The sequence below is a fragment of the Verticillium dahliae genome, genomic scaffold (assembly GCF_000150675.1).
Source record: "Verticillium dahliae VdLs.17 supercont1.4 genomic scaffold, whole genome shotgun sequence".
In the NCBI taxonomy this organism is placed as follows: domain Eukaryota; kingdom Fungi; phylum Ascomycota; class Sordariomycetes; order Glomerellales; family Plectosphaerellaceae; genus Verticillium; species Verticillium dahliae.
The window spans coordinates 192,656-218,680 of NW_009276925.1; the positions used below are offsets into that span (position 1 = coordinate 192,656).

Below are 26,025 nucleotides of genomic sequence, written 5' to 3' on the forward strand. Positions count from 1 at the left end.
CAAGAAGCCTTTCACACCGCCACAGTACTGCCTGGAGCAGATAAAACGGTCTAGAGTGTCATCTGGTCCAGAAATTTGCTTTCTAGACGACCTTCGCTTGCAGCACAAGCAACATTCTAGTCGAAATAGTCGGCGCGGCTTCATGATGAAGCCGTCAGGGCATGCGCTGGAAAGTGAATACGGGTAGGACATCTACTTAGGGTATAAGCGCCTTATGTAGTGGTGGAGGAATGGCCCAATTCTTGTCTCAGCAGACATTCACGTCGAGGGCCTCTTTCCAGGCCGCCAGACTCATGCAGAATACAGCAATCGCACATATAGTAGGAGTCCCAATACCAATAAGGTCCGCTCGCTCTTGACTTTCTTCTTTATAGCATTATCGCTATGAAGCTCCGTAGCCCGACGTTCTGGCTGGGACTCAGCTCTTACGAGAACACCACCGACCTCGTAATCTCCAACCGGCCTCGCCAGGTCACAGCCCAGACCTCGCGTCCAGATGCCCAGCAACCGAGTTTGCTTGTCCTAGTCGGTCACAGGGCCAAGACGGCCGCGCTCCAGGAGCTGTTTGGCGTGAAAAGAGCCCAGCAGGCGGGTTCGCCGCCAGAACCTGCGGCGATCCACCTACATCTTGCTTCTCAGAGTAGCTTTTACGACAGGCCACTACTGATAGCCGAAGGTGGATTTCCTGATGAGTATTCCGAAACATTCCCCAAAGCCTACCCGCAGGACGTGAGAAGGCGAACTCTCATGAGGCCAACACAGCCGGATGCGAAGGACCATGCTGCCGACGAGCTCTTTAGCCGCCTGCTTCGCCCCTTCAGCGACGTTTTCTGCTTCTTCTCCGATGACCTCGGTGGCCTGGAAGGGGTCGCGCGACATCTCATGACGTGGCTGGACCGAGGCGATTCCTCCCAGGGTCTAGCGAGCACCCACCCGAGGATAATCATCGCGACTTCAACGGTTCCCCATGGGGCTGAGAGCGAGAGAAGGGCAAAGATAGACCTCTTGGAGATCCTGGAGAAAGGAGCAGGGAAGCACCCTTTGACCTTGGCTTCGCAGATCGAGGTAGTGGCCCTCTTTCCCCACGCCCGTATATCTGCCACTGCCCGCCACAGAGCCCTGAAAGAACGCTTGATGAGAAGCTCGGATGAGGTGCGCCAGAGCAGGGTAAATACGCGATGCTTATTTTCGATCATACATTTCGCTGCATTCCTGGACATGGCATGTGATTATTTCGCGGACACTCCCGATGACACTTTCAATTTCATCCAGGGATCTAGATATCATAGCCCCGTTCCTGCGAATTTAGAAAGCCACATTGCCAACTTTCTACGCCATGTCAAGTCACCGACGGACATGACAAACTTTGCAGTGCCCCTAATTGGGTCGAGTCTTTCCCTGGATGCTTATCCACCTGGTGCACACTGTAAGTAGGCCCGGAAGGCGAACGGCTTGCCGAAGCTGACAGAGATCTAGTCTTCGATCCTGTAGATGTCTTTAAAGACCTATATAACGGCATGCTTCACCGGGTGTTCTCGGATGAGGCAGTGGATCTTGATGGATTTTCCACGGGGAGTGGGCTCGTCCGCCAGATCGAGGCTCACTTCGCGGAATGTTTCAGGGGACTTACCCGGGAGTCAATTTCAGCTTCAGACATGCACCTGCGCTTGCTCAAGAGCTTCAAGTCTCGCTGGCTTCAGGCTCATAGCACCCGCGTGTGCTTGTCCTGTTTGTCCCACATTCCCCAACACGGTCTGCCTTGCGGGCACGTTCATTGCGACAATTGTGTTTGGGACTACGGACGCCCGTCTGATAAGGACCCCTGGACTACCCTGTATAGTGAATGCCATCTTTGCGACAGCTTGTTGCCCGAGGAAGCTGTCATCCGAAGGCATCCACCTACGGCTGGGGTGGGCGTGTTTTGTCTAGACGGCGGCGGTGTGCGCGGTATTGTATCCCTGGAGATCTTGAAACGCATCCACGACTCGATCAAGTTGCCGATACCATTGACTCGGTTTATTAAAGTATTCTTTGGGATCAGCTCGGGTCAGCGCCCCTGCCAAGTCGTCCCGACCTAGACTGACATTTTCCAGGCGGTTTGATCACGGCTGAACTTTGTCTTAACGGATCGACGGTAGATCAAGCAATCAAACGATTCAAGAAGCTGGCCAGGCGAGTGTTCCAACGCCGTCGTGGCTTGCGGATTCCATTCGTCCCTTCATTCTTGAGGGAATGTGTTGGACGTCTTCTCGACCACTTCGCTCCTTTCTCATCTTTCACTCGGCTCATCAACCTGCTGATATGGTTATGTGCGGATGGTCAATACTCCCCCAAAACTATAGAGGAGGCTCTCCGGCTCACGCATAATGCCAGAGGCATGCTTGATATTTCTCATGCAAGTTCCACCGGGACACGAGTGGGCCTGCCTGTGGCCACAATCGACAAGAAGCCTCTGGAGAGAATATTCACCAATTACAACGGCGTTGGAACGAGACAGGAAGACCAAGGTATGTCCATCGGATTCTACTTTAGCTTCCCAATCACGGAGGACCGTGGATCTGATAGATTCAAGACTATGTAGTTAGGCCGAGAGAGGGATTAGGAAACGTGCCTGTGTGGGAAGTGTAAGTGGCCCGAGGCAATACCCTGGACCTGACTGACACGGACTACAGCGGGAGAGCTGCTTCTGCTGCTCCTGGGTACGTAGGAAACGTCGTCTATATCGAAAACACTCGTTCCATACGGACCCCAAGTTGACGCGTTTCCAGGTTCTTTCCCCCGAAACATATCCGTGGCGTTGGCTCCTTCCAAGACGCCGGCCCGCTCGTCGACCCGACCCTCTCCGCACTCTGCGAGGTAGCGGCCCTGTTCCCTCTCCTCAACGAAGCCGATTACATCGTCTCCATAGGCACGGGCGAGAGTCAGCCCAGTAATTCCGCGGCGACAGATGATATGCGTAACGTGTGGGGAAATGGGGCTGTCCCAAGGCTCGGACGACTCTTTTGGGAGAAGATGAGTGACAAGAAGGTAAGGCAGGTATTCCAGATGCGATCCCGGTACCACCGCCTGAACGTCCACTTTGAGGGCGATGAGCCGATGCTCGACAGCGCAACCTCCATGCCGGAGATGGGGAGAAAAGCGCGGAACGACCCATCGTTGGCCGAGCCGATAGCTCACCTATGTCGTTGCATGGTTGCGTCTCTATTCTACTTTGAGTTGGATGCTCTACCCGAACGACTTGGAGGGCGATACATCGGTACTGGGACGATTCTGTGCACAATCCGAAGGAGCGAGCAGGGGTTTCAGGAGCTATTCTCCCTCATGTCTGACAACTCGGCGCAAATTGTGGTGAATGACATGCCCTTATCCGCAGTCAATGACCCGACGTGCTTTGACAAAGAGGGAAACTTCCGCAAGGTAGTCGAACTAGACACGTACGGAAAGCTCACAATAGCCCTAAGGGAAGGGACATCAGCAGCCTGCCATATCAGCAACTCGCCATTTACCATAGAACGGTTGGTGGCGCTCCAAGGGCTTGATGCAGTCTTTGGAAGAAGGAGTTGCCGCAAAAGAAGGTACAAGAGAAAGGGTGCGTACCTAGAGAACGGCCCTCAAAAGAGACGCAGAGCGGATTGAAGAACTATAGTGTTAGATTAAGTTGTGCTCCGTCGGATTTCCAAGTTCACATGCCTCAGGGGCTGGCTTCCTTCATTTCATGAATTGCGCTGTGCGCGAGGTTCAATAGTTTGTTCGAAAGCTATCTACTCATGCATATATCGTGTTATGACTCCCCAGGGTCAAAGAGTGCTGCCTTGACTCGATCCCGCAAACTTGGTTTTCCATCCAACTTGTCCTCCAAATTGCTCCTCATGTGCTTGGCTATATGTTGAACCTTCGGTGGTGGCTGAGGTGGCGGCAACTCCTGCTCCTGTCTTATCTGCTGAAACGTTGTTTCAATGGTTTTCATCCTCCTGTACAGGTCGTCATGCATGCCCACTACTCCGTCTCGGTCAGCCCTCTGGGCTCGACTTTGGTGCTCAAGCTTGAACCGAAGTTTCTCATTTTCTTTGCTCAGAGCTCTGTTTGCCTCCAATGTACCGTGTAGCTTCTGTCGAGCGAGGCGTAGCTCTTGCCTGTAGACTTCGCATTGGCAAGGCGGCCTTTCGTACTCATCCACTGCGTTGTAAACGTCCAGGATCATGTACGATATCTCGTACAGCTTCCGGCGAGTCTCGTCAAAATTGGTTTCCCCTGTCCGATCCGGGCGAGGTGGGCATGGTTCTGTCTCGGTCTGGACAGTCTAGATATGTTAGGGCATCATCAATAACCGGGTGTAAGACGTACCTGAGATTCATTTTGGTTCATTGTGTGGATCGTTTGGCGCCGTAAAGGTTGTGCTGGTGCCAGCATCCCCTTCAAGTATCGCCAGAGATCAGGCAAGCCAAGTGAGGGTTCCGCTCCCTCGCTAGAGCCCATTCCAGGGACTTCCTACGTGATGGATTCAGGGCCCGCAAGAAGTCCCACGTAGTGTGGGGTGTCCACCGCCAATATTCGTCCACATTCTAGGCCCTGGTCTGTGGTAGATGATATATTTGACAACCATCTATTCAGGGCAATCAAGGGGACTGCCTAACACGGTGCTCCCTCGTGCTGGTGCACCCGTACCATTCTTGACCATGCATCTCCGAGCCACGATTATCGCGACAATTGTCTTGCGTCTTTGTCAAGCCGCGCATGACAGAAGGACGTTTGCCCTCCTGCAGTTCAATGGCCACGAGATTGTTCAGGGCCGGATTGACCCCATCGTGTTTCCCAACCGCGTGTCCGAGCACGTCCACGGAGTCATGGGCGGCAGTGCATTTGCGGCTGATGCCACCGGCGAGAGCATGACGCGGTCCACGTGCACGAACGCAAAGGCTGCTGACGATAAAAGCGCTTATTGGTTTCCGTGGCTCTACTTCCATGATCCTACAACCGGAAGGTTTGAACCAGTCGACATTGGCTACGTCAATGTTTATTACTTGTAGGTGGATGCAGCAGACGGTCTGGGTCTGAGGGTTGACTAGGTCTAGCTTTGAACCGACGGACGACAATATTATGGCTTTCCCTCGTGGTCTCCAGATCGTCAGTGGCAACGCTACCACTCGAATCTCGCCAGGAACTCGCGGAAAGCTCAACTTGGACCCGGACGCCGGAGAAATTCAACCAGTGCAGTGGACCTGCCCTCGACGGCAGAACCTCTTCGAGCCCCCTTCGTGGCCTCCGGAGTCTGACGGCTCTACAGCAGGCGAGATGGACCCAGACAACCCTGAAGCCGGCACTGGATTTCCCCACGTTGACTGTGACGGTTTCGCGTCTCCCTTGCGGGCGGACATTCACATGCCGTATTGCTACGACCCCAGCAAACGGCTTGATGAGTACCAAACAAATATGGCGTTCCCTACCATCCAAGGCACGAAGTACAACTGCCCGCAGGGGTGGGTCCACGTCCCACACATGCAAGTCGAGGTCTATTGGAACACGCCAGCATTCAAGGGCCGCTGGCATCAGGGCCAGGGCATTCAGCCATTTGTCCTATCCAACGGGGATGTTTCTGGCTACAGCTCTCACGCAGACTTTCTAGCGGCGTGGGATGAGAACGTACTCCAGAACGTCATCAACACCTGCAATGCGGGGTTTGAGGGCATTCACTCTTGCCCGGGTGTTACGCCGAGTACCGTTGACAACTGCAGAAGTGAAAGCAGTCCGCTCATAGATGAACTTCTCACGGGGGTTCTCGACACATTGCCTGGGAACAGGCCCCTCGGGGGGTGGGGCTTGTGATTTGATGTCCACTTCTGTAGCTCAATCTGTGAAAGGGAAGGCAGTCATGAAACGCCTTTGTACCGATCACCTGCCTGGTTATAGTCCTATCACGAAACAAGTAGCTATTGGCTTCGCGCCACCCTGCATGCCCAATACAGTATCAGCACATATTACATTCTCTTGAGAACATGTCGGAGATATGCCGGTATAGTGGCTTCCTTAAGTCCCACCTGTAGCCGGTTCAATGCTTCCGAGAGGGCTTGATATTCTGTCTAAGCAGGACAGCATCCTGTCCACAGTGACCGCTTCGATCAGAATAACTGCAGCGGCGCAGCACGGTAGCTGCCGCACTGCGGTGTAATGTGTTGTGCCTGAAATAATAGTCAGTTTCGTCCCTAGCCAGCCCTTTAGCGTCGTGCTGCGTGATAATTCAGTGCCAGGGCCTACATCGTGGTCATGGCATAAAGGCCTTAAAATGGCACAAACATGCCATTCGAGTCTCAAATTCAGTCCTTTCATCCAAGATGCGCTATATATAGAGCGTGAACCCTCCATAATGTGGCACGATCATATGATACAGTACTTACAGGGACTTCAAGCCGGAACGTACCCAATGGAATCCTGGGACGCATCACGGAATTTCCAGCAAAGGCTTTCCAGAGCCATCCAGGCTCTTGCTGCTTCCCAGCACCTTGCCGGGCCCAGTGATCAGGGCGGACCCTTAGCGGAGGAGTCGTCCAGTCGTAAAAGAGGTCACTCCGGCGATATTGACGATCATCATGCTAAACGCCAGAGGCCCGTCGATGCAAGCCGCAAGCGCAGGCTCTCTCTTGAGAGCGACGGAGAGCACCAGGTCAAGCGCCAGCGATATAGCGAAAACCTTAAAGATGGCCTCGATGCCAGGCTAGAGCTATTTTCACTGCTCCAAGAGTGTAAAAAGAAGTCTCAGCTGATTAGCATTTTGAGCCAAATACACCGGAATGAAATGACCCTGGCCATGGCACTGACTGATGCTCCAGAGTCGCTGAGGCGCCAGGCTGTTTCGGATTTGGAACGACGACAACCTGCTGCGCACGCCCGCATCATCAAAAACATGCTTCAGATACAGCAGTCCACGCAACGTTTTGACCCTCAGTCCATTTTCCCAGTTCTGTTCCTGCATGAAGTTTTCGGTGACAAGAATTGCTTCGTCTGCCACGAGGTCTTTCACATCTGGGAAAATGTTGTCGTCAAGCGCTGTAGCAGATGTCTGATGCACCCGCGCTGCTTAGCCAACGAAATCCTGTCGTCGAGGCTCCCTTTGAATGGAAAGTGCCCATGCGTTAGTGATATGGAATAGCAGCGGGATTAGACCTAGGGAGGGGCCTGAGGTGAATAGCCGCAGGCGGCGTAGACAGTCGTGGTATGGCCTCGTCTAGTCGGTCAAGGCGCTGAATGTAAGGCTCAGAGTCTTAAGCGTCACGATAGTAGGACACATCTCGGGTCGAGAAATGCTGAGGTATTGGGCTATGAAATGCAGGTGCCATGAGTAACGAGTGGAAGATTAAGGCCGTAGATGTTTTGTTGGTTGGTGCGCGGTTCTTTATGGGGCCAGCAACCCATCAAGCTCAACATTTCTAAACTCTCAGCTTCACCATTTGAACTCTTGATCACTAGCCAGGTACAAGGCGTCTGGGGGCACGCATGCGGGAATCAGGCTATCACGTATCCAGGGTTGAATAAGAAGGAAGACATTCCTGGCTCAATGACCAATTTAAAAAGAAGCACAACAGAATTAGCCATTTCTACCTATATCCATGAATCCCTAGACAGGTTTTCCGTATTAAGTGCAGTAAGCTACCAAACAGATGCAGAGGCCTATTCAGATAGGAACTTGGAGCAACCGCCGACACAGCAGCCTTTCCGTGTCAAAGTCGATTTGACAGCATATCGATCGATGCATGGATCCAGTGACCGTAACTTCCATTGATTGATCATCAGACTTCCTCTTGCTTCCATCATATCTTATAGCATTTGACACCGGTGACGTTCTGTGGTCTATCAAAGGACACTGGAAAATGCGTTGTGAAGGCGGGGACCGTTTCGTAGTTGAAATGGCCATGATTGATCTCCACATTACACTGAACCAGACCGAGGCCATTGTTGCTGACGACTCTCCCATTACACGCCATGAAACGTACCTTCTTAGGCTGAGCACCGGAATTTTTAACCTGAATGTCCTCTCGATGCCGGGTGTCGTCAAGCATGAATTCAACCCGCACTGAGCCGGCCGGCGGGTTGCTTGGGGTAGAAGGCTGTCGCGAGTAAGTGGTAGACGCGGCGGGGGATGTGGAGGTGGAGTGTGGTATCATTGAGGACAAGACAGTCCAATCTTTGGACGAGATGGCTTTGTCCGGGCCTAAGACCGTGCTCGAAGATTGAGCGGGGTGGTCTACTGTAGGCCTACCAAGGCAGCTACAGCTTGAGGTGGGAGAGGGGAGAACAATCTGACTGCTCTCACCGTGACTCCCTGCCTCAGAATAGAGGGTACTGCTGCAGTCAGACTGAGCCTGGACCCGAGCAAATGCGGCGGCCAAAGCCACCATACCAATCACGACAGACCTCATTCTGGCTCGTAACTGTGTTGAGGAGTGTTGCTCTAGAACGATGAGGGACGTGATGGTTGGTAGGCAAGCTCGGCTTAAGTATTCCTGGCACCACATGGAGGGATATTGGACCAAAGTCAAGGCTCCGTGAAAGGAACAAAGCTGGGACCAGCGGAAACTAGGATTGTGTCGTGCCGTTCACTTATATAAGGAAGCGTGCCGTCTGTGAAAGAAATCTCATCGGGTCATTGAACTCTACGATGTCACATGGACTTTTGCTGCGCCGTATCCTACAGAGACTGGAATGGCGCCTCTCCTGTCGACCTACTGTGGCGCCCTCGAGCAATCACCGTCTAGGCCACCACGCGCATCGGCCCTAGTCATCACTCCGATAGTAGCCGGGGCTCTTCTTGTAGGCTTCATCATTGCCTATCTTGCACGATGTCGAGCCAAGAAAGTCCTGTTCTTGAAGGCTCGCCAGGACAACCCTTGTTTAACGTGGCACGCTTTCACACGAATTCAGAGATTGACCCCAACGCAGCGCTGGGATGAGTACAAAGTGCAGCGTCGTGAACTGATCCATAAATCTTTGGAAGCAAAGGCATATGATAAAGTCAAATCTCATTGACGGGGACATTCTGGCAGATGGTGTGAACACATGAAAGGTCATTCCCGTGGGCATGCTCGTTGGTGCACGATGTGATAGTCCTCGGGTGACGGGTCAGTCTGCCTGAATCAAGGTCCAAACCCTATTTTGGTCGGCCAGATTCCAGTCCTCCAGGATCCACAGCCTCTTTCAGGTCCAAGAACTTGACCATTAATGGAAACCTCCAGCTGCCGCGAGTCCGGAATCGTCTCCGGCATTCCAGCGCTAACCCAGTGCGCTGTGGGTGCAGGGATGTGCCCCGCCGGTGCACAGCCCATGGTCCTCTGAAAGGACGTGATAAAAATAAATGCACGCCTGGTCCATTCACGGACCTGCAATCGTCGAGATCATCGACTTGATCATCGGCTCCAGTGATTGAAGATATAAGATCAAAATATGGGCTGCTCTCAACCGTTTCATTCTAAAATGGCAGATTCTTTGCTCTGCGACTTGCAGACACATGTTTGCCTGCCTGCCACTGCGTTTTAGTATCTATATTCCCTTCTTTGTTGTTACCCATCTTCACACAACTGGCAGCCCGCACCAATGGCTCCATCCTCGATAGTACCAACGCCAAGTGCTTCCGCACTGATAGTCTGGCACACCGCGTTCAAGTCGCCGAAGTGGAAGAGAGGCGATTTCGCTACGCGCCAGACCCTCAACAATGTGACGAGCATGATCAAGTGGCACTTGCTTGGAAAGATTGAGGCCGATGAGATAATACCGAGACGTCCTGTTCCTGCACGACCCCGCAGCAAGCAATGGTGCTGTGGAATACCATCCACTGATACACTACCGACTACGAATATACATGAGAATAGCGAGGCAAAGATCGACTGCTTCCATCTGCAGAACCCCCAGGCGCGTCTAGCATCTTCAGATGTCGCAGCGACCCTTGCAGCAGATGCGACGCTTTCCACACTACCGCTCCAGCTTCCCCATCGTCTATCGAAAGGTCAGTGTCGGCCGACACACCGCCCTGTCCCTTCAGAGGATGCTGAGTTTATATTCTTCCACTCGACACCCTGCACCATGAACATTCCGACGTTCAGTCATGGCCGCATTCGAATCCCCAAGCCCGAGTCCATACTTTGTGCAGACGTCATGCCTGATAAGACCCTAGACTGGACGGCCTTTCAAGTCGCCATCCTTGGCGGGGCAGGTGATCTCGTCTCGGGCGGCTCAGACCTCACGCGCCGCACCGATGATGATGAGCTTGATGAGATCACAGCCTGGTTCGACGATTTCGGCTTTGAGTCGGCCGGCAGACTTGTGCGCGCCAGACGTTCCGCTCCAGCCGGGTTGCCGAGTATGGCGCAATCCAACGCGAGATCTATTGGGATCAGCTCTACCTCCCCAAGTGCCACCAGCCCGGATGCGGAGGTTCCCATCCCGTTGCCGGGGGGGCTGCCGCGGGGATTTGAGGAAGCCGCTTACTCGCCGACGATTTTCAGGGACGAGCCCAATTGTCAGATACAATCGTCGACGCCAAAGAGACGATCGAAGACGGATTGCAGTAGCGACCGAGACAGCGAGTGGTGGAGCCCGCCGCAGAGTCCCATGATGGAGCTCGCTTTCTTAGGCCATGGCGACCACCGAGACTTCGTTCTAATGGGTTACAATCTTGGGCATGATCTCAATGATTTTCTGGAGTGGGAATCGCATCAAGCATGCGGCTGGAGATAAGAGTAGGATTTGTATTACACATGTGTAGTAGTTGCGGCGTCGTGGGCATCATTCAATTCCATTAACACCCATTACCATTGGTCGTCCGCCTATCCATGCTTCAGCGTTGCTAGATACACACTTTGACCTAGAGTGGCCGGTGGATGAAGATGGCGGTTACTAGCGGTGCAAGCACCCAGAGAAACGTAATGTCAAAGTGTGATGAGGCGCCCGTTGCGAAAGACGGCGTGGCAGCCGTCGGTTGTTCTTCGATGGCTTCGCTCTGCCTCGGGATAGTGCTATTGGACGCTTCTCCAGGCCCGGTGTCATGATTTGGGCTTCCTATTGCGGATGACGAAAAGTCTCTCGACCTGGTAGGAGTGGCTTCAACGGAATCGGCTATAGGGTTCGTAGCAGGATCATCCAGGTTGATTGACTCTGTGCGTTCCCTACTTTGACTACTCTGACTCAGCTCGACTCCAGTTGCGGCGCCTTCGGGTCTAGACCCAGGCCGTCCTGAGTCAATGGAAGTCGTAGCCGAGCTGAAGGTTACCTCGGGAGCTGGGTCATCGAAGCCAGCAGTCTCAGGACGTTCGTCTCGATCTACAGAAGTTGATCCTGGCTCCGTCATCGTCTCACTGGGTTCGTCTTGGTTTACAGGTGGTAATGTTGATTCCGTCGTTGTCTGGGTTGCTTCGTTGCCAGAACTGGAGAAAGTTGGCCTGCCAGAGCGGGAGACGTCCGAGCTGGAGGTCTCCTGAGGAAGGACTATGGTATTGACTCCGGAAGTCTCCTTGGTACTCGGTGTCGGTGCTGGCGTCGAGTCGATCGGCTGGACGGATGTGGTTGTTTCGCCGGGTAGTTGCGTTTCTGTCTCGGTGACGAGCTCTGAAGTGGCAATTGCTCCAGAGGGAGTATCCATCCGCGACGTAGAGTTCGCCGGGACCGGCTCCAGGCCCTTGCAGAAACTCAGAAACTGACCAAACTTCTGGTCGACATAGAGACGGCGGATTAAAGGGCCATCATCTGCATTTGAATCGATACAAGATATGCACAGTTGGAAGTCCTGCTGAAACTGCGAGTCGGCTACGCAGAGGGCCGGAGACTTGCCCACCGCCAGTGCTTCCTTGTAGCAGTTGTTGCAGTCGTCAAAGCACACCGCAGGAGCCGTTGGTGCACCATCTTCCTGGCGCCGCTCATGGTTTGGCAGTCCACGCATAGGGGGTGGCTCGTGTTGCACGGCGAGAGGCGAAGGGGCTGGGATCACTGAGAGATCCGTCGCAGAAGCCCAATTCCCGGTTGTGATGGTGTATGTCTTGCCATACTCATTCTTGACGATGGTGTCGGATTCGAAGATGGAGTATGGGAGACCAAAGGCATGTGCGTTAAGGTTGAAGTATCCCTCATCCAACGGGACGTGTCCCGTTTCACCCTCCGGCCAGTGGACTCTTGAATAGGACGGAGAGTGGACACAGTACCTCAGCTCACATACGTAGTCGTCGGCCGGAGAGTCAGCCCAAAGGTTGCATCCCAGAGGCTTCGGCGGGTCACAAACAAAGCCAGGCACGCAGCCGAAGGTTCTGTTGGAGTTCCGGTCGTACGGGCTTTCCAGATCGTTGCTCGGGGTAGTTGTCGGAGCAGGGCATGCCGTGATGGTGGTGGCAGTCGAGGACGAAAGGGACGTATACGCATTCGCAGAAGACTCAATCGAAGGGAGCAATGTGCTGGTGATGACTTGCGTCACACCATCCGTCGAACGATCCGTCGAACGATCTGCCGACGTAGAGACTTGGACGTGAGTTGTCGACGCAGCGTTTCCACCCGTCTCCACGGCGGCCGTCGCCCAGACTGTTGTCGTGTAATAAGCGCAGTCCGTCTGCTGGTCCAGGATACCCAGCTCAAGGTCGACGAGCTCTTGATCAACGCCAAGGGAGAGGCCATATACGGTCTTGGGTGCGCAACTACCATAGGTCAGAACAATGCGTAGTGATTCTCTAAGTATCGGCCTGAGACTCACACAGATGTAGTGATCGTGGCCGGATAGGATGTAATCCCCGAATTTACGACGCTCTGGGTCCCATGCTCCGTGGTGGTGTATTCATTCGTGACATAGACGGTCGAGATTGCGATCAGGGTGATGTCCTCAGTTGTCGGTTCGCTAGTGTAGATGTTAGCGATGTGGTTGCGTTCAAGGCCGCGGTATATCAGCTCACTACATGGTTGTGGCAATTTCCTTGGTTTCGGTGACCGTTCTGGTCTCTGTGACCGTCTCTGTCACATACGTCGTCTCGGGAGAGCTTGGAAGGATCAGCGGCAAGTCCGCTGGTGCCATTGGCGTCTATTTCAACGGGTGCGATACTTACCACTGCACTGACGCGGGCGTGGGAGTGTAGCGAGCCCTGACGGAACAGTAACCGACACACAGGTCATATTGGGGTGTTGAATCGACAAGAGCCGCGAACGCGCCGACGACCAGGATGTACCATCTCATTGTGGGCGACTTCTAAGTGTGCATACCACAGGCTAGGGACAAGAACGAGGCGGAATGGGCTAAACAACGGCGCCTGATATTTCCTATCTTATGTACGTCCGGTGGCGACGTTGCTGCGACGCATAGTAGACGTGAGCTTCCGGGGACCCGGGGACTTGGCCGAAAGTTCGTCCAGACTCGACAGTCTGTTCACCGTGATCGCGATCGTCAGGGAATATTGGTCCACTCGTAATCATACTCCTCTGCGCTGTGCCGCTCTCAGCCTGCTTCTCCATTGTGTTGGAGCATGGAGCCCTGATGCCGGCCCAAGCTGCCTGTCCATATGGCACGGCTCAAAGACCTTCACTTGCCGAGGATGGCTGTACGTGAGGATGATGGCCCGAGATGAGTGATTCCGGGATGTATAATGACCGTGGCTAGGGTCTTCCACGCGGGGTTTTCGTGAAAGGTGTGTGGGACGGAAGGAATACGAACAGGAACAGCCATGATTTCTTGACTTGAAGCCCCATATGAGATTGTGGGGATCACATCAGTATTCCTGATGTTCGTCGCAGGCGTCGAGTTCGTCAACAATAGCCGGGTGGCGTGCTTCATGCCGCCATTCGCGGATAGATATCACCCCTGCCCTGTTGTTGTCTGAATCGGTTCCTTTGGACATGGGTTGAATGAAGACCGACGAAGGCGGGGGTCGAATCACCTCAGGCCCCAGTATCGCCGCGATGGACAGAAGCGCGGTTGACGATAGTAGAGGACGCTGCTCCATCGCCCGAAGAGAGAGTCCGGGCTGGCCCAAGGGGCCCCTAACCCTTGTCATCCGGCAAGCGAGGTCATTGCTCCTCTCACGCGAGTCAATACACACTACCTTGCGCTTCGGGCTGCCTAACCACCATGTCTCATCGCGGCAATCGGAATGGCAGTCACATCTTTGCGTTTGCGCCATCCGTTTGGCGCGAGGGTTGACAATGGTGAAGGAATACGAGCCATGATGGGCTCCCCTGTTCCATTGGCCGAAGATCGGCTATTCATTCTCAAGAGAGAGAGGCCAGGAAGCTTCAGCAGAGGGGTTAGAAATTGGACGAAGTTGGATGTCGTTGATATTACGATGCGCATTACTTTGGACCGTTGTGACAGCCCCGCCATGCTCTCAATAGCAGCTGGTTTGACGCCCACAAGCGTTGTTTTCCTGACAAGTCCCACCCTGTCCACATCGATCTTATCCTTCTCAGGAAACGAAGCTACTGTCCCGTGACTTCCGCGATGCACGACCGGGGCCTTGCGCCTCAACGACAGCAAATACAAGGGTAGGCTGTCCTGACTCGATCCCTGCGAGCGCTTTGCGGCCCTGCCCGTTTCCCGATCTGCCGACGTTCACATTGACCAAGGGTTCTCGTCCAAAGGCTCTCAACCTGATCTTACTTCATCATACAGGCTACGGTCCATCAACCATCAAATCTGGCATTACTCACGCAGAACAGTGTCACGCGGCATGCTCGTGGATCTGCCGAGATCATGAAGAGCTGGTCGTCATGTTCCATGTCCAGCTCATCTCTCCTTGCTCAGTACGATCAGGAGCACTCTGTACCTTCAACAGCCGCTATCTCCGGCGGGATGGTTCTCGACCTGGGCCAACCGGGTTGCCATGGTCTCTCACAATCTTCTCCAGGCCCAATGTCCAACAGTCCGATTCGCGGAGATGGCCGCATGGATGCTCCGGGCAAGCCTTTCCGCGTGGAGTGGTCTCCCCACCTGGCCTTCCTTTCCGCAGCCTGACATGGTCTTGGGGATCTACCGAACACTATCTCCCACCCGTTGGTTCGTGCATCCTTAGTGTTGTCAACGGCCCGAGTCGGCTTCCGCAAGTCCGATCAGAAACGCCATACCAGCGAGGGCTCAGGGAAAGTGGTCAATGGCGAGCTGTATCTTCTCTGGCTGCCCGGCGACAGCAGCAACCCAGCTCGGAACATTCGACCTGCATTGGCCACCTACACTTCTGATCACCACCTGCACAACATCGGGCGCATGTAGCTTGGTTCAAACCCTCGCAGTGCACTGATCTTTCGGCCACTTCTGCCTCGCACCCAACACAGGGGACTTGTCGCTGCCATGGCTCACGTGCTGGCCGTCTGCTTCCTCGCCGCCTTTGCCAGGGTGGCTTTCGGTCAGTTTGAGGGGTGGGTTGAGGATCAAGTCAATGCTTCGATGTGTCTATGGGCGCAACCAAGAGGTATGTTCTACTGGATGGACTGAGTCTTCCGGTGGCTCGTTGCTTACCCTCCGCATAGGTGCCGTTATCAGAGACACGGTGTACCTCGACGGTGGCTTTCTGTACTGGAGCCAAGGGCTTTCGAATGGAGAATATGGAGCCCCAGAACAACAAGGTCGGTGGCGGTATCTCTTACCATCTTTGCTTGTGCCGATGGCCTCCTTGCGCTGATGCCTGCTAGAAAACCCCCTCGGCCTCATGTATACTCTCAACTTCAGCCGCTCGTTTCAGTCGTCTGACAACTTGACGGCGCTCTTCGGGACGATATCCAAAGCCCGCGGCGGTATCGGCAACGCCAACAACGACGCACCCAACTATTATGACGGAGCCATGCTCGTGAACGACGCTCAGTTGTCGCTGTACGGAGGCTTGGTCAAGAAGACGGATGCCTTTCCACCCCCTCGCGCAGATGACGCCCTGACCTACCAGGCTTGCCAATACGGGCCCGTACGGGATCAGTTCGAACCAGGCTTCGTCTCAAACACGCTTCCGGTTGGTATGACGCGGTACGTTGCGTATGGTGGAGCAGTCAGCGCACCGTCCGAGAACATGGCATGGTATTTCGGCGGACTTCGAGCACCAAACTGGGGGCCCGTGTTCCAACGAAATACGAACCTCACAGAGAATGCTCTCAACACCTCGAATACCCTTCTCACTCTGGACATGGCGACCCAGACGGGCCTTGTGTGGACGAATAATACCTTGCCGGGTGGGGTGAAAAGCAGGGCGAACCCTGAGGTGGTCTGGGTTCCCGTGGGTGAACAGGGCATCCTGGTGGTTATCGGAGGGGTCACCTACCCCGACTGGTTGACAAGCACCCGCAAGTCGGAGAATCCAAACCGAAGCGTACGTCTTTATGGCCTCCATTCGAAAAGTGACACTGACAGCTACGTAGAGAGAGGAAGGCGACGAGTTCATGAGTACGATAGAAATCTATGATATCGCCAATGACACCTGGTACAGACAAGCCACTTCGGAGGCCCCGACGGCGCGCACGCGAGCATGTGCCGTGGTGGCTTCAGCTCAAGACCGGTCCAGCTTCAACATTTATTACTATGGAGGCTATCCCGGCGTGGATCCCAAGGTGGAGATGAACGATGAGGTCTGGGTCCTGTCCCTTCCCTCCTTCACCTGGACCATGCTCAGTGAGGGTAAGCCGGGTCGTGGTCGGAACGGACATAAATGTTTTATGCCCTATCCCGACCAGATGATGGTCATTGGCGGAATGACCTCCGAGGCTGGCGATAACCTTGAATGCCTTACCGGTCTCATCCAGATCTACAACCTGACGAGTGGCCAGTGGATGGATGGCTATGACCCGGAGAGGTACGCTGATTACGGTGTTCCCACGGCCGTCAGGGAAGTCATCGGCGGCAGTGCTGCAGGAGCGGCTACCTTGACGACTCCGAGCCCGTCAGGATGGTCGGACGACAAACTGGCCGACGTCTTCGCAACGCCATACTCGACGTCGAAAATCCAAACTTGGTATCCCTATCAAAGAGTGACCGAGGCCAGCCAACCGACAGTTGAGCCTGGGGGCGATGGAAAGAACGCCAGCGACGATTCTGGGGGCGGCGGTGGCATGCCGAAATGGGTCGGACCAACTCTTGGTGCTGTCCTCGGGTTTGTCTTCCTGGTTGCGTTTCTCGCAGGCTTCTGCCTCTGGCGCAGGCGAAAGCTTCGCCATCAAGGCGCTCGCACCGAGTATAACGGCACCCGCATTCTGTCCTGGATCAGGGGCCAGCCAACGGAAGACAAAGCTCTCACCCTCACTACGTTAGAAGAGTTGCCCTCCAACGCTGACACAGTGGTGGGGCATGCAGCAAGCTCTCCTTCAGTCCCAATTCTGCCTGTCGTATCACAGTCTGAAATGATGGACACCACAATCGCAGAGCTACCTGGTCTTTCTCTCCCTCCCACAACTAGCATCAGCAGACTAACATCCACCACCTAGATACCTCAATGCCCCCCGAGCTCTTTGATACAGGCCTTACCCCCATGGAGGTGATTGACAAGCACACGCATTTCGGCAACTCATCTTACCCCACGTCCATCCAACCGACATACCATTATAGCTCCGTCTCGGACAACGATATTTTGTCCGCCTCCCGTTCATCAGGTGTCCTTGGCCCCTACTCCCTCGCCGACTCCCCAACCCGTGACGTTGTCAGTCCCATTGACGCTCCCGACCCGGCCGTCGGAATGAGGGATCGCATATTGTCCGTCGTCTCCGGCATGAGCGACCGCGACACTGGCCATCTCCGCCAAATCAGCGAAGCCACCGTCAGTGCAGCGTCCGACGCCGGCAACTCCTCGCCCGCGACCATTATTTCTCCTCTCGATGTGTCGGCTGCCCGTACCACAATGTCAATTCCGACCCCAATCAGCCCACCCACGGCGGGTTTGTCATTTGAGGACGAGGGCGACAGGTGTTCGTCAGCGTTCGGCGGGAGGCAGATCCATGACGTAGTTTCGGCGTTCGAGCCCAAGGTCCAGAACTAGGCCTTGCAAGGGTCGGCGGGTCAATCAACCCAGATTGAGGCTTGGTAGCGGGACTTGAGGCCCAGAATAAGGCCTAGAACAGGGACCAAACCGGGTTGATGTAATGGGCATGCCAGCACTGAATGAACTTTTCCTCACTGCGCATCCCTTCGCCTCGATATCTTGTCATATTTTCACGTTCGCTCACTCGTCTCGTAGAATGGCGCCGACACCGACCGGCCTTTTCGAGCTGCTACCCAACGAGCTTATCACGCTTCTAGCCAGTCTGTTGCCAGTTACCGACGTCGTATCTTTGAAACGCGCGACACACGATTTGCTGCCAGTTCTAGATCAACGCATTGATCCTGCTGAATACCTCCAGCGGGTCGGGCCCTTCACAGGTAGCGACGAGCTATTAGAGACAATGGCGACGCACGGTGCTGTGCTCTCCGGATCCAGAGCCTTGGAGTATTTTGTCCCAGGATCAGCCACGGATGCATCAGATTGGGACTTCTACGTTCCCCCGGTGCTTTCCTCGGTTGTGGCTGTCAAAAATGCTCTGGAGCGGTCAGGCGTGACCTTTGAATCCAGCCTCGCACGGGCAGCTCGCAAGTTGAGAGACGAGTCTTTCGTAACTCTTAGCCGGAATCAAGTCATTGCTGTCGCTTACGAGGCATACTTAGAAACATACCAGTGGCCTCCCGGGACTCGATATATAGTCGCCGCGGTACACAAGGCATATCCAGAATTACAGGATATGGCTCCCCTCATCCGAGCAGACGGCTCCGTCCGTTGGTTGGAGACCCTCGTCCCTATTCGAATCGACGACGGCGGCTCTACATCCTTTCCTATGCCTGAGCAACAAAGATTCCATTCTTATCCCAACAATATCGCAACAAAGGTCTTATGCGGGAGCGCCTGTAAGAACAACAAGACGGTTTCCATTCAGTTGGTGATAGGGGTCATAGATCCTCGAGGGATTGTGATCTCCGAGCCGCTCCTCCAGACGGTTTTCAGAAGCATATTCTCCTTCTATGGCAGTCACGTCCAGTGCTTTTTGACAAAACATGCTGCTTTTCACATGTACTACAAACTGGCACTGGAGAAGACAGCATACCAATGGCAAGTCCCTGAAAGAATCCGAGAGAAGGCAGAAGCCGCCGTTCAGAAATATAGTTCCCGTGGATTTGAGTTCAAGACGGCTCCAGAGGGCGACAGACGGGAGCTCCGCGCTGCGAAGGACGACAAATCCTGCCTCCTCGAGCTGGATGCCCACAACCACTACCAGCCCCCTATTTCACTGGTCAGGGAACTGCGTTGGCATCATTCAGGGCAATTCATTCGGCCATGCCTGCAACCCAACACCACAAGTGCACGGCGCGAGATGCTCCGCTTTGGAATGGTTAGCAGATATAACTCTTTGCATTGACATTAGTACGGGCTATGTGACTGGGTCGGATCGACTTAGTAGGGCTTCTTTAGTATCATGAACCCTTTACGCTTCGAAAGACGCGGCCGAACGGATAGCAAGGCCGTTTCCAAGTATATGACGTAGATTCAGGTGCTGGAAGTCTTTGACTCCTTTGATACTTTACACAAACAGAGGGGTTACAATATCACGAAGATGTATGAGAATTTGCCATGAGGTTGTACGTCTGGTGGCCTCTGATTTCTGGCGTCAAGCCCATAGCCTCGTTCAACACCGGGCACACCGCTACGCAGACGCTCCACCCCCTCAGGAACTCCTTATTGTGGGGAGGTCGGGCCAGACCGAAACCGTGCCAATAGTCTTCAAGTTGAGCAGTGGCTCATCTCAGAAGTTACCCTCAAAGTTGTTGCCGGTCTCAAAGGTCTCGCCACAATGATTAGAGATAGTCATCGCTTACCGTCGGCCAGCTGGAAAACTCTACTTCATATGGGGGTCGAGGGGCTTAGCAGGCGGGGCGTCAGCCTGAACGACGCTTTTCTGGAAGACTGGCTGCTAGTGGTGTTCGTCTGGGTCAACAGGAAGGAGGCCAATAATGACTCAAGTCGTTATGGGGACTGAAGGAGTGTTCTGGTGACCGCAGGCCACAATAGGGGTCTGGAGATGGAAGCACTCCCTAAGTGCTGCCAGCCTGGAGGCCTCTCAAGGTGTCAGAGCACCTGGTCTTGTCCTAGAACCACAGCACATTCCAGTATTACCACATGCTGGTGGGGTAAGTCTTGAAATCGCCATCCACTTGGCTCTTCATAGCAACAGCTAGTTTCCCTTGATCAGCATTTCAGTCCATCCTTCTTGTTCGCAACCGCTCTTAGGCTCTTGCAGAACTTCCATCCTTTGGCGGGCTTGTTGTGATGTCAACATCCCTTCGACCCCAGCGAACGCTCACCGATTTCAAAGGCTCGAGATGCTTTTTGATGACACCTGATCCACTTTCGGTGGCTCCAATGAAGCGATTCCACTCCCCTGCACCAGACTGCATTCTCTTCCTTCTTCTTATTCTTCTTGAATTCTCTGAAGTCGGAACATTCGGCCAGCATGACAAGCTCGAAGAGAGCAGTCATTGACTCTGCTTGAGAGCAGCTGACTGCGCATATGCGCACATGGGTCTTGGTTAAGCTGGATGTGAGCTTAAAGACGCCGACGCCTCCATCATCACCTCATGGCGGGCTGGAACCTTGGATAAGTCGGACCCCAACAACCACCAAAGAGGCCTCTTCACAGTCTGATTTCATTAAAAATCGAATCTCCCGTCACCAGGGAAGCTCTCCAACATCAATACTTGAGGCTGTCGACCAGTTTACGAAGAGGGCGCAAGCGATTATGCGTCACTATACCCTGATGGGGAAGGAGATCAATCATCTTCGAGAGGAAAATGCAGTACTAAGCCGGCGTCGCAGAGCCAAAAAAGTACGTCTCCGGCATGGAGGGAGCATGGCGCAAGGCGAAGGACAAGATCAGAACATTCAGAGAGAGGTAGATTCGCAGATGATGGAGGAAACGCTACAAAATCCAAGTATGTCGACAAGGTCGGCTCCGAAGAAACGCTGCTGTGGCGTCTGCGGAAAGACCGGTCACAACGCAAGAACTTGTCAGTTAGTTCTCCCAGAGCCAGAGGATAGCGACAAATGAATTTCAATTGAATTAGCTGCGTGATTGTTGAGTTGTTGGTCGAATTGATCGTGAAAGTTGGTTGAGGTGGTCCACTCGCCCGTGTGGTCCACTCGCCCGTGATGTACGTTATTTCATGTCAAAGTTAGGAAGACGCGTCGCAGTTAGTCAGGCCGGCATGCCCTGACATAAGCAGGCGAAAAGCACACCCCCTCGCGCCCCCAAACCCAAACCTTCCTTCATCTTTCTAGGGGCCCACTCTCTTACTTTCTTCTCTGCAACAAAAGTCGAGCCGCAAATTTCTTTGACGCGGCGCGTCTTTCTACTCTGCTCTTTTTATTCTCTTCCTGGTTCGCCTCTAGAATCTGGAGCTCCCTGAGCTCAAAAGCGCCGTTGGCTCTTCAACGGACCCGCCCTCTCTCCCGATACCAATACACTTACCTTACGCCTACACAACACTCGCCCACCATGGCGTGGTCCAAGTCGACGCGCATTGGCATTATGCTGGCCATCGACGTCGTCTTCTTCATCACCGAATTGACAGTCGGATTGCTTGTCAAATCACTTGCGCTCCTCGCCGATGCCTTCCACATGGTATGCCCACTGTCGCAGACCCGAGATCGGGATCCCTGCCTCGGAGACCGCGCCACTGACTCGACTCGAACAGCTCAACGATATCATCTCCCTCTGCGTCGGACTCTGGGCTGTTGCGGTCGTGAGCAAGGCCACCACTGACAAGTACTCGTACGGCGTATGTTGCACCCGAATCACGACCTGCGGCGAGGCAAACAACTAATCAACCGTGGCACAGTGGCTGCGAGCCGAGATTCTCGGTGCCTTCTTCAACGCCGTCTTCCTGATCGCGCTCTGCGTGTCCATCCTGCTGGAGGCCATCTCCCGATTCTTCGACCCTCCCGACATCCAGAACCCCCAGCTCATCCTCATTGTCGGCTCCATTGGCCTCGCCTCCAACCTGATCGGATTCTTGGTGCTGGGAGGCCACGGCCACGATCACGGGCATGGAGATCACGACTACGACCACGACCACGGCGAACACGACCACTCGCACTCTCACGAGCATGCGGCCGAAGAAGGCCGTGTTACAGCCACCGACCGCAACAACTTCGCGATCAGCAACGACGACGGTCCCGCTATCGATGTCCTGCCCGAGTTCGCTGTCGCCAGGGCTACCGAGGGCGCGCCGACCACTCCCCGCCGCATCAGGTTTGACAGCGAATCCGAGTCTCCCAACAACCGCGGCTCCAGTAACACCAGGGGATGCGAGAGGGAGCGCCGCAGGGCTAGCAGCCTGCGCCACTCGCGCCTCACGAGCATCGACGACATCGGCATCTACCCTTCCAGCTTCAGACAGGAGATTATCGACGCGAGCAGGCCCAGGTCCAAGAACCTCGACGGCACCACCGACGAGAGCGACGCCGAGGACAGCCCCGTCCAAGACGGCGAGACGAGCGAAAACACCCCGCTCCTGAACGACGGCAACGGCAACACGAGCTACAAGAGCACCTCCCGTCACCGTTCGTTCAACGGCCGCCCTCGGAGAGACTCGAGCCTGCAATGCGAGCACAACCACAACAAGCCCCAGGATGGCAAGAAGGGTGGCTACGGCCATAGCCACGGCGATATGGGACTGAACGGCCTGATTCTCCATGTCATCGGCGACGCGCTCGGCAACATCGGTGTTATCGCTACTGCCCTCATCATCTGATTGACCGATTGGCCCGGCAAGATGTATGCCGACCCCGCCGTGTCGCTCTTCATCACCCTCATCATTCTGAAGTCGGCTCTCCCCCTCACCTTCGCCACCTCCAAGATTCTGCTCCAGGCCACGCCGGACCACATCGATCTTCAGGACATTCGCGAGGACATCGAGGCCCTGCCCGGTGTCGTCAGCTGCCACCACGTTCACATCTGGCAACTCTCTGACACCAAGATCGTTGGCTCCATGCACGTTCAAGTTAGTTTCCCGATCTCGGCCGAGGGTGGCGAGAAGTACATGGTCCTGGCCAAGCGCGCACGTAAGTGCCTCCACGCCAACGGCATCCACAGCGCCACGATCCAGCCCGAGTTCCTCTCGAGCGCCGAGCACGCGCTCGTCGAGGATTCAACCGCCCTGAAGCTGGATGGCGCCGGAGACCACGTCGTCGTCAGGAAGACGTCGTGCCTCCTCGAGTGTGTCGAGGACTGCGTCGGCAAGGGCTGCTGCTCCACGGGCACCACCGTCGCGGGCTCCAGCCCGCAGAGCCACCACAGCCATAGCCCCAGCGAGTCGCCGCACTGGCACTAGGACCACCTGGTGCACTCCTTCCTTGGGTTTTGAGACGAGACGATCAGGATTTGGGTGAGCTCGGCGAAGGCTCACGTATGAAGCGACGAGCTCCCGACGGGGACGGACGGAAACGTGACGGCGCGCTGCTGCCACGATCTCTCCAAACCATACATGCGACGATAGAGAAAACCCTACTAGGATGAGGCCTCTTACCTTTTTTTGAAATCCCCTTCATTTCGTCTCTAATAGTCCGACTTTGCTATTCCGAAGGGAACCCGTTCGCGGCCTTTGCGGCTGCTGGCGTTGGCATGGAGGTTGCTTTGTGTAGCAGCCGGGGACGACGTGGCTTCTATGGAAGCCAGCGGGCATGGGCCAGATAGCAGCCGCGACGGTGTGCATGAGATCGGATCGTCTGGCATGTTCGGCTTGGACTGTCCGCCGGATATCGCTGACGTGGAAAAGTTGCGGTATTTTGTGGATTCCATGGGCGAAACGGTTGCGGCAGAGGAGGCATGCGGATCTGCGTGGAGAGGGTCTGCTGAAGTGCGGCACAGGTTCTCAGCCGAGCCATATGTCCTTGTTCCTCGAGGCCAGGGCTTCGTCGACTCCTTCGATACATGGTTTTTCGCAAAAGCATTCCCGACTCTGCTCCCGTGGGGCAGAGGCGGCCCTCGCCAGGCTGAGGAGTGTCTTGCAGGCGCAGATGCCGCGTTACGTGCTGTTGACACGGAATTTGCCGCCCAACAACTGGTGTTGTCCCGAAACATGACCCTCGAGGCATGGGCTAAGTTGGTTGTCCAGCGCCACGGTGGACGTTTGCTTCGCACCCCGTGCTCGCCTTTCTAGTCTTCAACATGGGAGTTCGGCCCAGAAATCACCGTGTGAGCATGGCCAGCGTGGGTAAGAGCGATTTCCCCGAGATAGAGCGCATCCTCCAAGGGCTGACGGCGTCGAGACTCGAATGTCTCGTGCATCACCTCGCTGCTAGCCTGACGCGCGAGTATGGGACCGGCGCGGGCACGAAGCGCCCCGGTGCGGGTCATCTGGCCCCACTTACGGTTTTCATCCGCACTTGCGGTTTCTGGTCCCACTTGCGGTTGCCATCCGCACTTGTGGTGTTTGGGGCCAGCGACGACTCTCACCTCCACGTGGTGCTGGCTGGAACCTGTGAAGCCTTTCGTCCCGGGCATTGACAGAGCCCAGAAGAGTAACCGCGAGCCAGCACTTGTCCGTTGGTTCTGGCTACGACAGCGGCAGGGTTCACGAGCCCTGCCGTGCACAGCCCACAAGGGGACACTTTGAAAACCATCCGACCTACGACCACGAAATCGAGCCTACAACCGATGGACATATGGGTTGTGGAATAGGACACCCTTGGGGTGCTTTCGGGCTGCTATGTCGAAAGGGACGAGAGGCGTCAAGGAGCGCGAGCGAAAAAAGAAGAGCAACGAGTAGGACAAGAAGCGACACTCCCGAACCCCCGCAGAGAACGACGAAGCACCTTGATTAGTAGGAGGGGCAACACTGCGTCGCTTGGCTGTATTGGCTACAGAGAGGATGCAAGTGTGTGAACTCCTGTGAGACACGGTCGGCCTTGCGGGAGAGATCTTGTGAGGCAGCGTGAAACAGATTTGATAGACTTACACCAGCTCCTTCAACAGGTCGACCTGCTCTGTGCGTTTCAATTTCCTCCCCATGGCCCAGGCGAGTTTGTGTCGTCTCGACTCGCCCGGCGCACCCGGGAGGTGCGAGCTGGCGCTTGTGACGCCCGTCGTGGCGCGAAGCGACCGCGACTTGCGCGCGTCCGAGGGGTCGCAGATGTCCCTGATGAGGTCGAAGACTTCGTCCACCGCCCTGCGGGTCTTCTAATCGTCGAGGGCTGCATTATGCTCGTCAGATGGCTTCCCGTCGTCAAAGCCCACCGCGCGGCCCCAGTTCTCGAGGCGGACCTTGGCAGCGCTGAATTGGACGTCCAGGTTCCCAGGCTTTCTATCCATAAGCGTATGGATTAAGTTAATCCATATGGAACGGTCCATATGGATTACCCGTATTCCATACGAGATGACCGTATTCCATCCGTATGGAGATACGCCGGAAAATTGTTTACCCTTGCGTACCTTGGTCGGTCCCGCCGCGATGGGTAATAATATCCCTTCATTTTCCTTAGGAATCGCGTCGAGATTCAGTTCGATCAGCAAAAGTGCAAATGTCCTCCCTCGCTTCGTTTGCTTCTAGCGACGGCACGCGCTCTGTAGCGCCTGTTTCGTCAGCCTCTGAGCTGCCGTCATCTGTGAGCCCTGCTCCATAAATTGCGTCAAGCTCGAACGGTCGGACGACGCGAAAACGCAAGACGACAGCAAACACATGGGCACATGCACGCGAACCTCAAAACTCAGAGCCAGCGCGTTGCCCTCGCAAAAATGAGAAGATCTACTACTGCATGTACTGTATAGATCCGACCTATTCGACGACTGTCTCAACTACTTTCCGCCATCACTTGTGCAAAGTCCACGGGATTGAGTTGGACTCCCACGACCACCCTGTCAAGAAGCAGCGCGACAGCCTTATTCAGGATGCTTTCGCAAAGGCCGGAGAGATAAGTGCTGCAAAGCAGTTGATAAGGCAGGAAGACACTCTCAGAGCTGCAGTCAATCGGAAGGCCGCTCTCGAGGCTTTGGTCCAACTCGTCACCGTCCGCAACCTCTCCT

The 26,025-nt window shown here is 54.9% G+C and overlaps 7 protein-coding genes across 7 annotated transcripts; 6 read left to right on the forward strand and 1 right to left on the reverse strand.

The window, feature by feature from the left end:
• Positions 1-384: 384 nt before the first annotated feature.
• Positions 385-2,757, forward strand: VDAG_02397 (phospholipase; the record flags this gene model as incomplete). The annotated part of the gene is made up of 6 exons (XM_009653050.1): positions 385-1,152; positions 1,345-1,426; positions 1,492-1,728; positions 2,094-2,507; positions 2,573-2,624; positions 2,673-2,757. The coding sequence occupies 6 exons, from the start codon at positions 385-387 to the stop codon at positions 2,755-2,757; spliced, it is 1,638 nt and encodes a 545-aa protein (XP_009651345.1).
• A 1,919-nt stretch (positions 2,758-4,676) lies between these two features.
• VDAG_02398 (uncharacterized protein) lies at positions 4,677-5,823 on the forward strand (the record flags this gene model as incomplete). Its single annotated transcript, XM_009653051.1, has 2 exons — positions 4,677-5,023; positions 5,073-5,823. 2 exons carry the CDS (start codon positions 4,677-4,679, stop codon positions 5,821-5,823), a joined length of 1,098 nt encoding a protein of 365 aa, XP_009651346.1.
• A 5,026-nt stretch (positions 5,824-10,849) lies between these two features.
• On the reverse strand, positions 10,850-13,467 carry VDAG_02399 (uncharacterized protein; the record flags this gene model as incomplete). The annotated part of the gene is made up of 5 exons (XM_009653052.1): positions 10,850-12,662; positions 12,719-12,859; positions 12,915-12,998; positions 13,065-13,187; positions 13,289-13,467. The coding sequence occupies 5 exons, from the start codon at positions 13,465-13,467 to the stop codon at positions 10,850-10,852; spliced, it is 2,340 nt and encodes a 779-aa protein (XP_009651347.1).
• A 635-nt stretch (positions 13,468-14,102) lies between these two features.
• Positions 14,103-14,962, forward strand: VDAG_02400 (uncharacterized protein; the record flags this gene model as incomplete). The annotated part of the gene is made up of 3 exons (XM_009653053.1): positions 14,103-14,255; positions 14,324-14,493; positions 14,668-14,962. 3 exons carry the CDS (start codon positions 14,103-14,105, stop codon positions 14,960-14,962), a joined length of 618 nt encoding a protein of 205 aa, XP_009651348.1.
• Positions 14,963-15,295: 333 nt separating this feature from the next.
• VDAG_02401 (uncharacterized protein) lies at positions 15,296-17,957 on the forward strand (the record flags this gene model as incomplete). The annotated part of the gene is made up of 5 exons (XM_009653054.1): positions 15,296-15,416; positions 15,475-15,570; positions 15,637-16,301; positions 16,351-17,356; positions 17,410-17,957. 5 exons carry the CDS (start codon positions 15,296-15,298, stop codon positions 17,955-17,957), a joined length of 2,436 nt encoding a protein of 811 aa, XP_009651349.1.
• A 3,322-nt stretch (positions 17,958-21,279) lies between these two features.
• On the forward strand, positions 21,280-23,335 carry VDAG_02402 (cobalt uptake protein COT1; the record flags this gene model as incomplete). The annotated part of the gene is made up of 4 exons (XM_009653055.1): positions 21,280-21,624; positions 21,698-21,781; positions 21,842-22,729; positions 22,778-23,335. The coding sequence occupies exons 1-4, from the start codon at positions 21,499-21,501 to the stop codon at positions 23,333-23,335; spliced, it is 1,656 nt and encodes a 551-aa protein (XP_009651350.1). The 5' UTR covers positions 21,280-21,498.
• A 1,539-nt stretch (positions 23,336-24,874) lies between these two features.
• VDAG_02403 (uncharacterized protein) lies at positions 24,875-25,329 on the forward strand (the record flags this gene model as incomplete). Its single annotated transcript, XM_009653056.1, has 2 exons — positions 24,875-24,880; positions 24,979-25,329. 2 exons carry the CDS (start codon positions 24,875-24,877, stop codon positions 25,327-25,329), a joined length of 357 nt encoding a protein of 118 aa, XP_009651351.1.
• Positions 25,330-26,025: the final 696 nt, after the last annotated feature.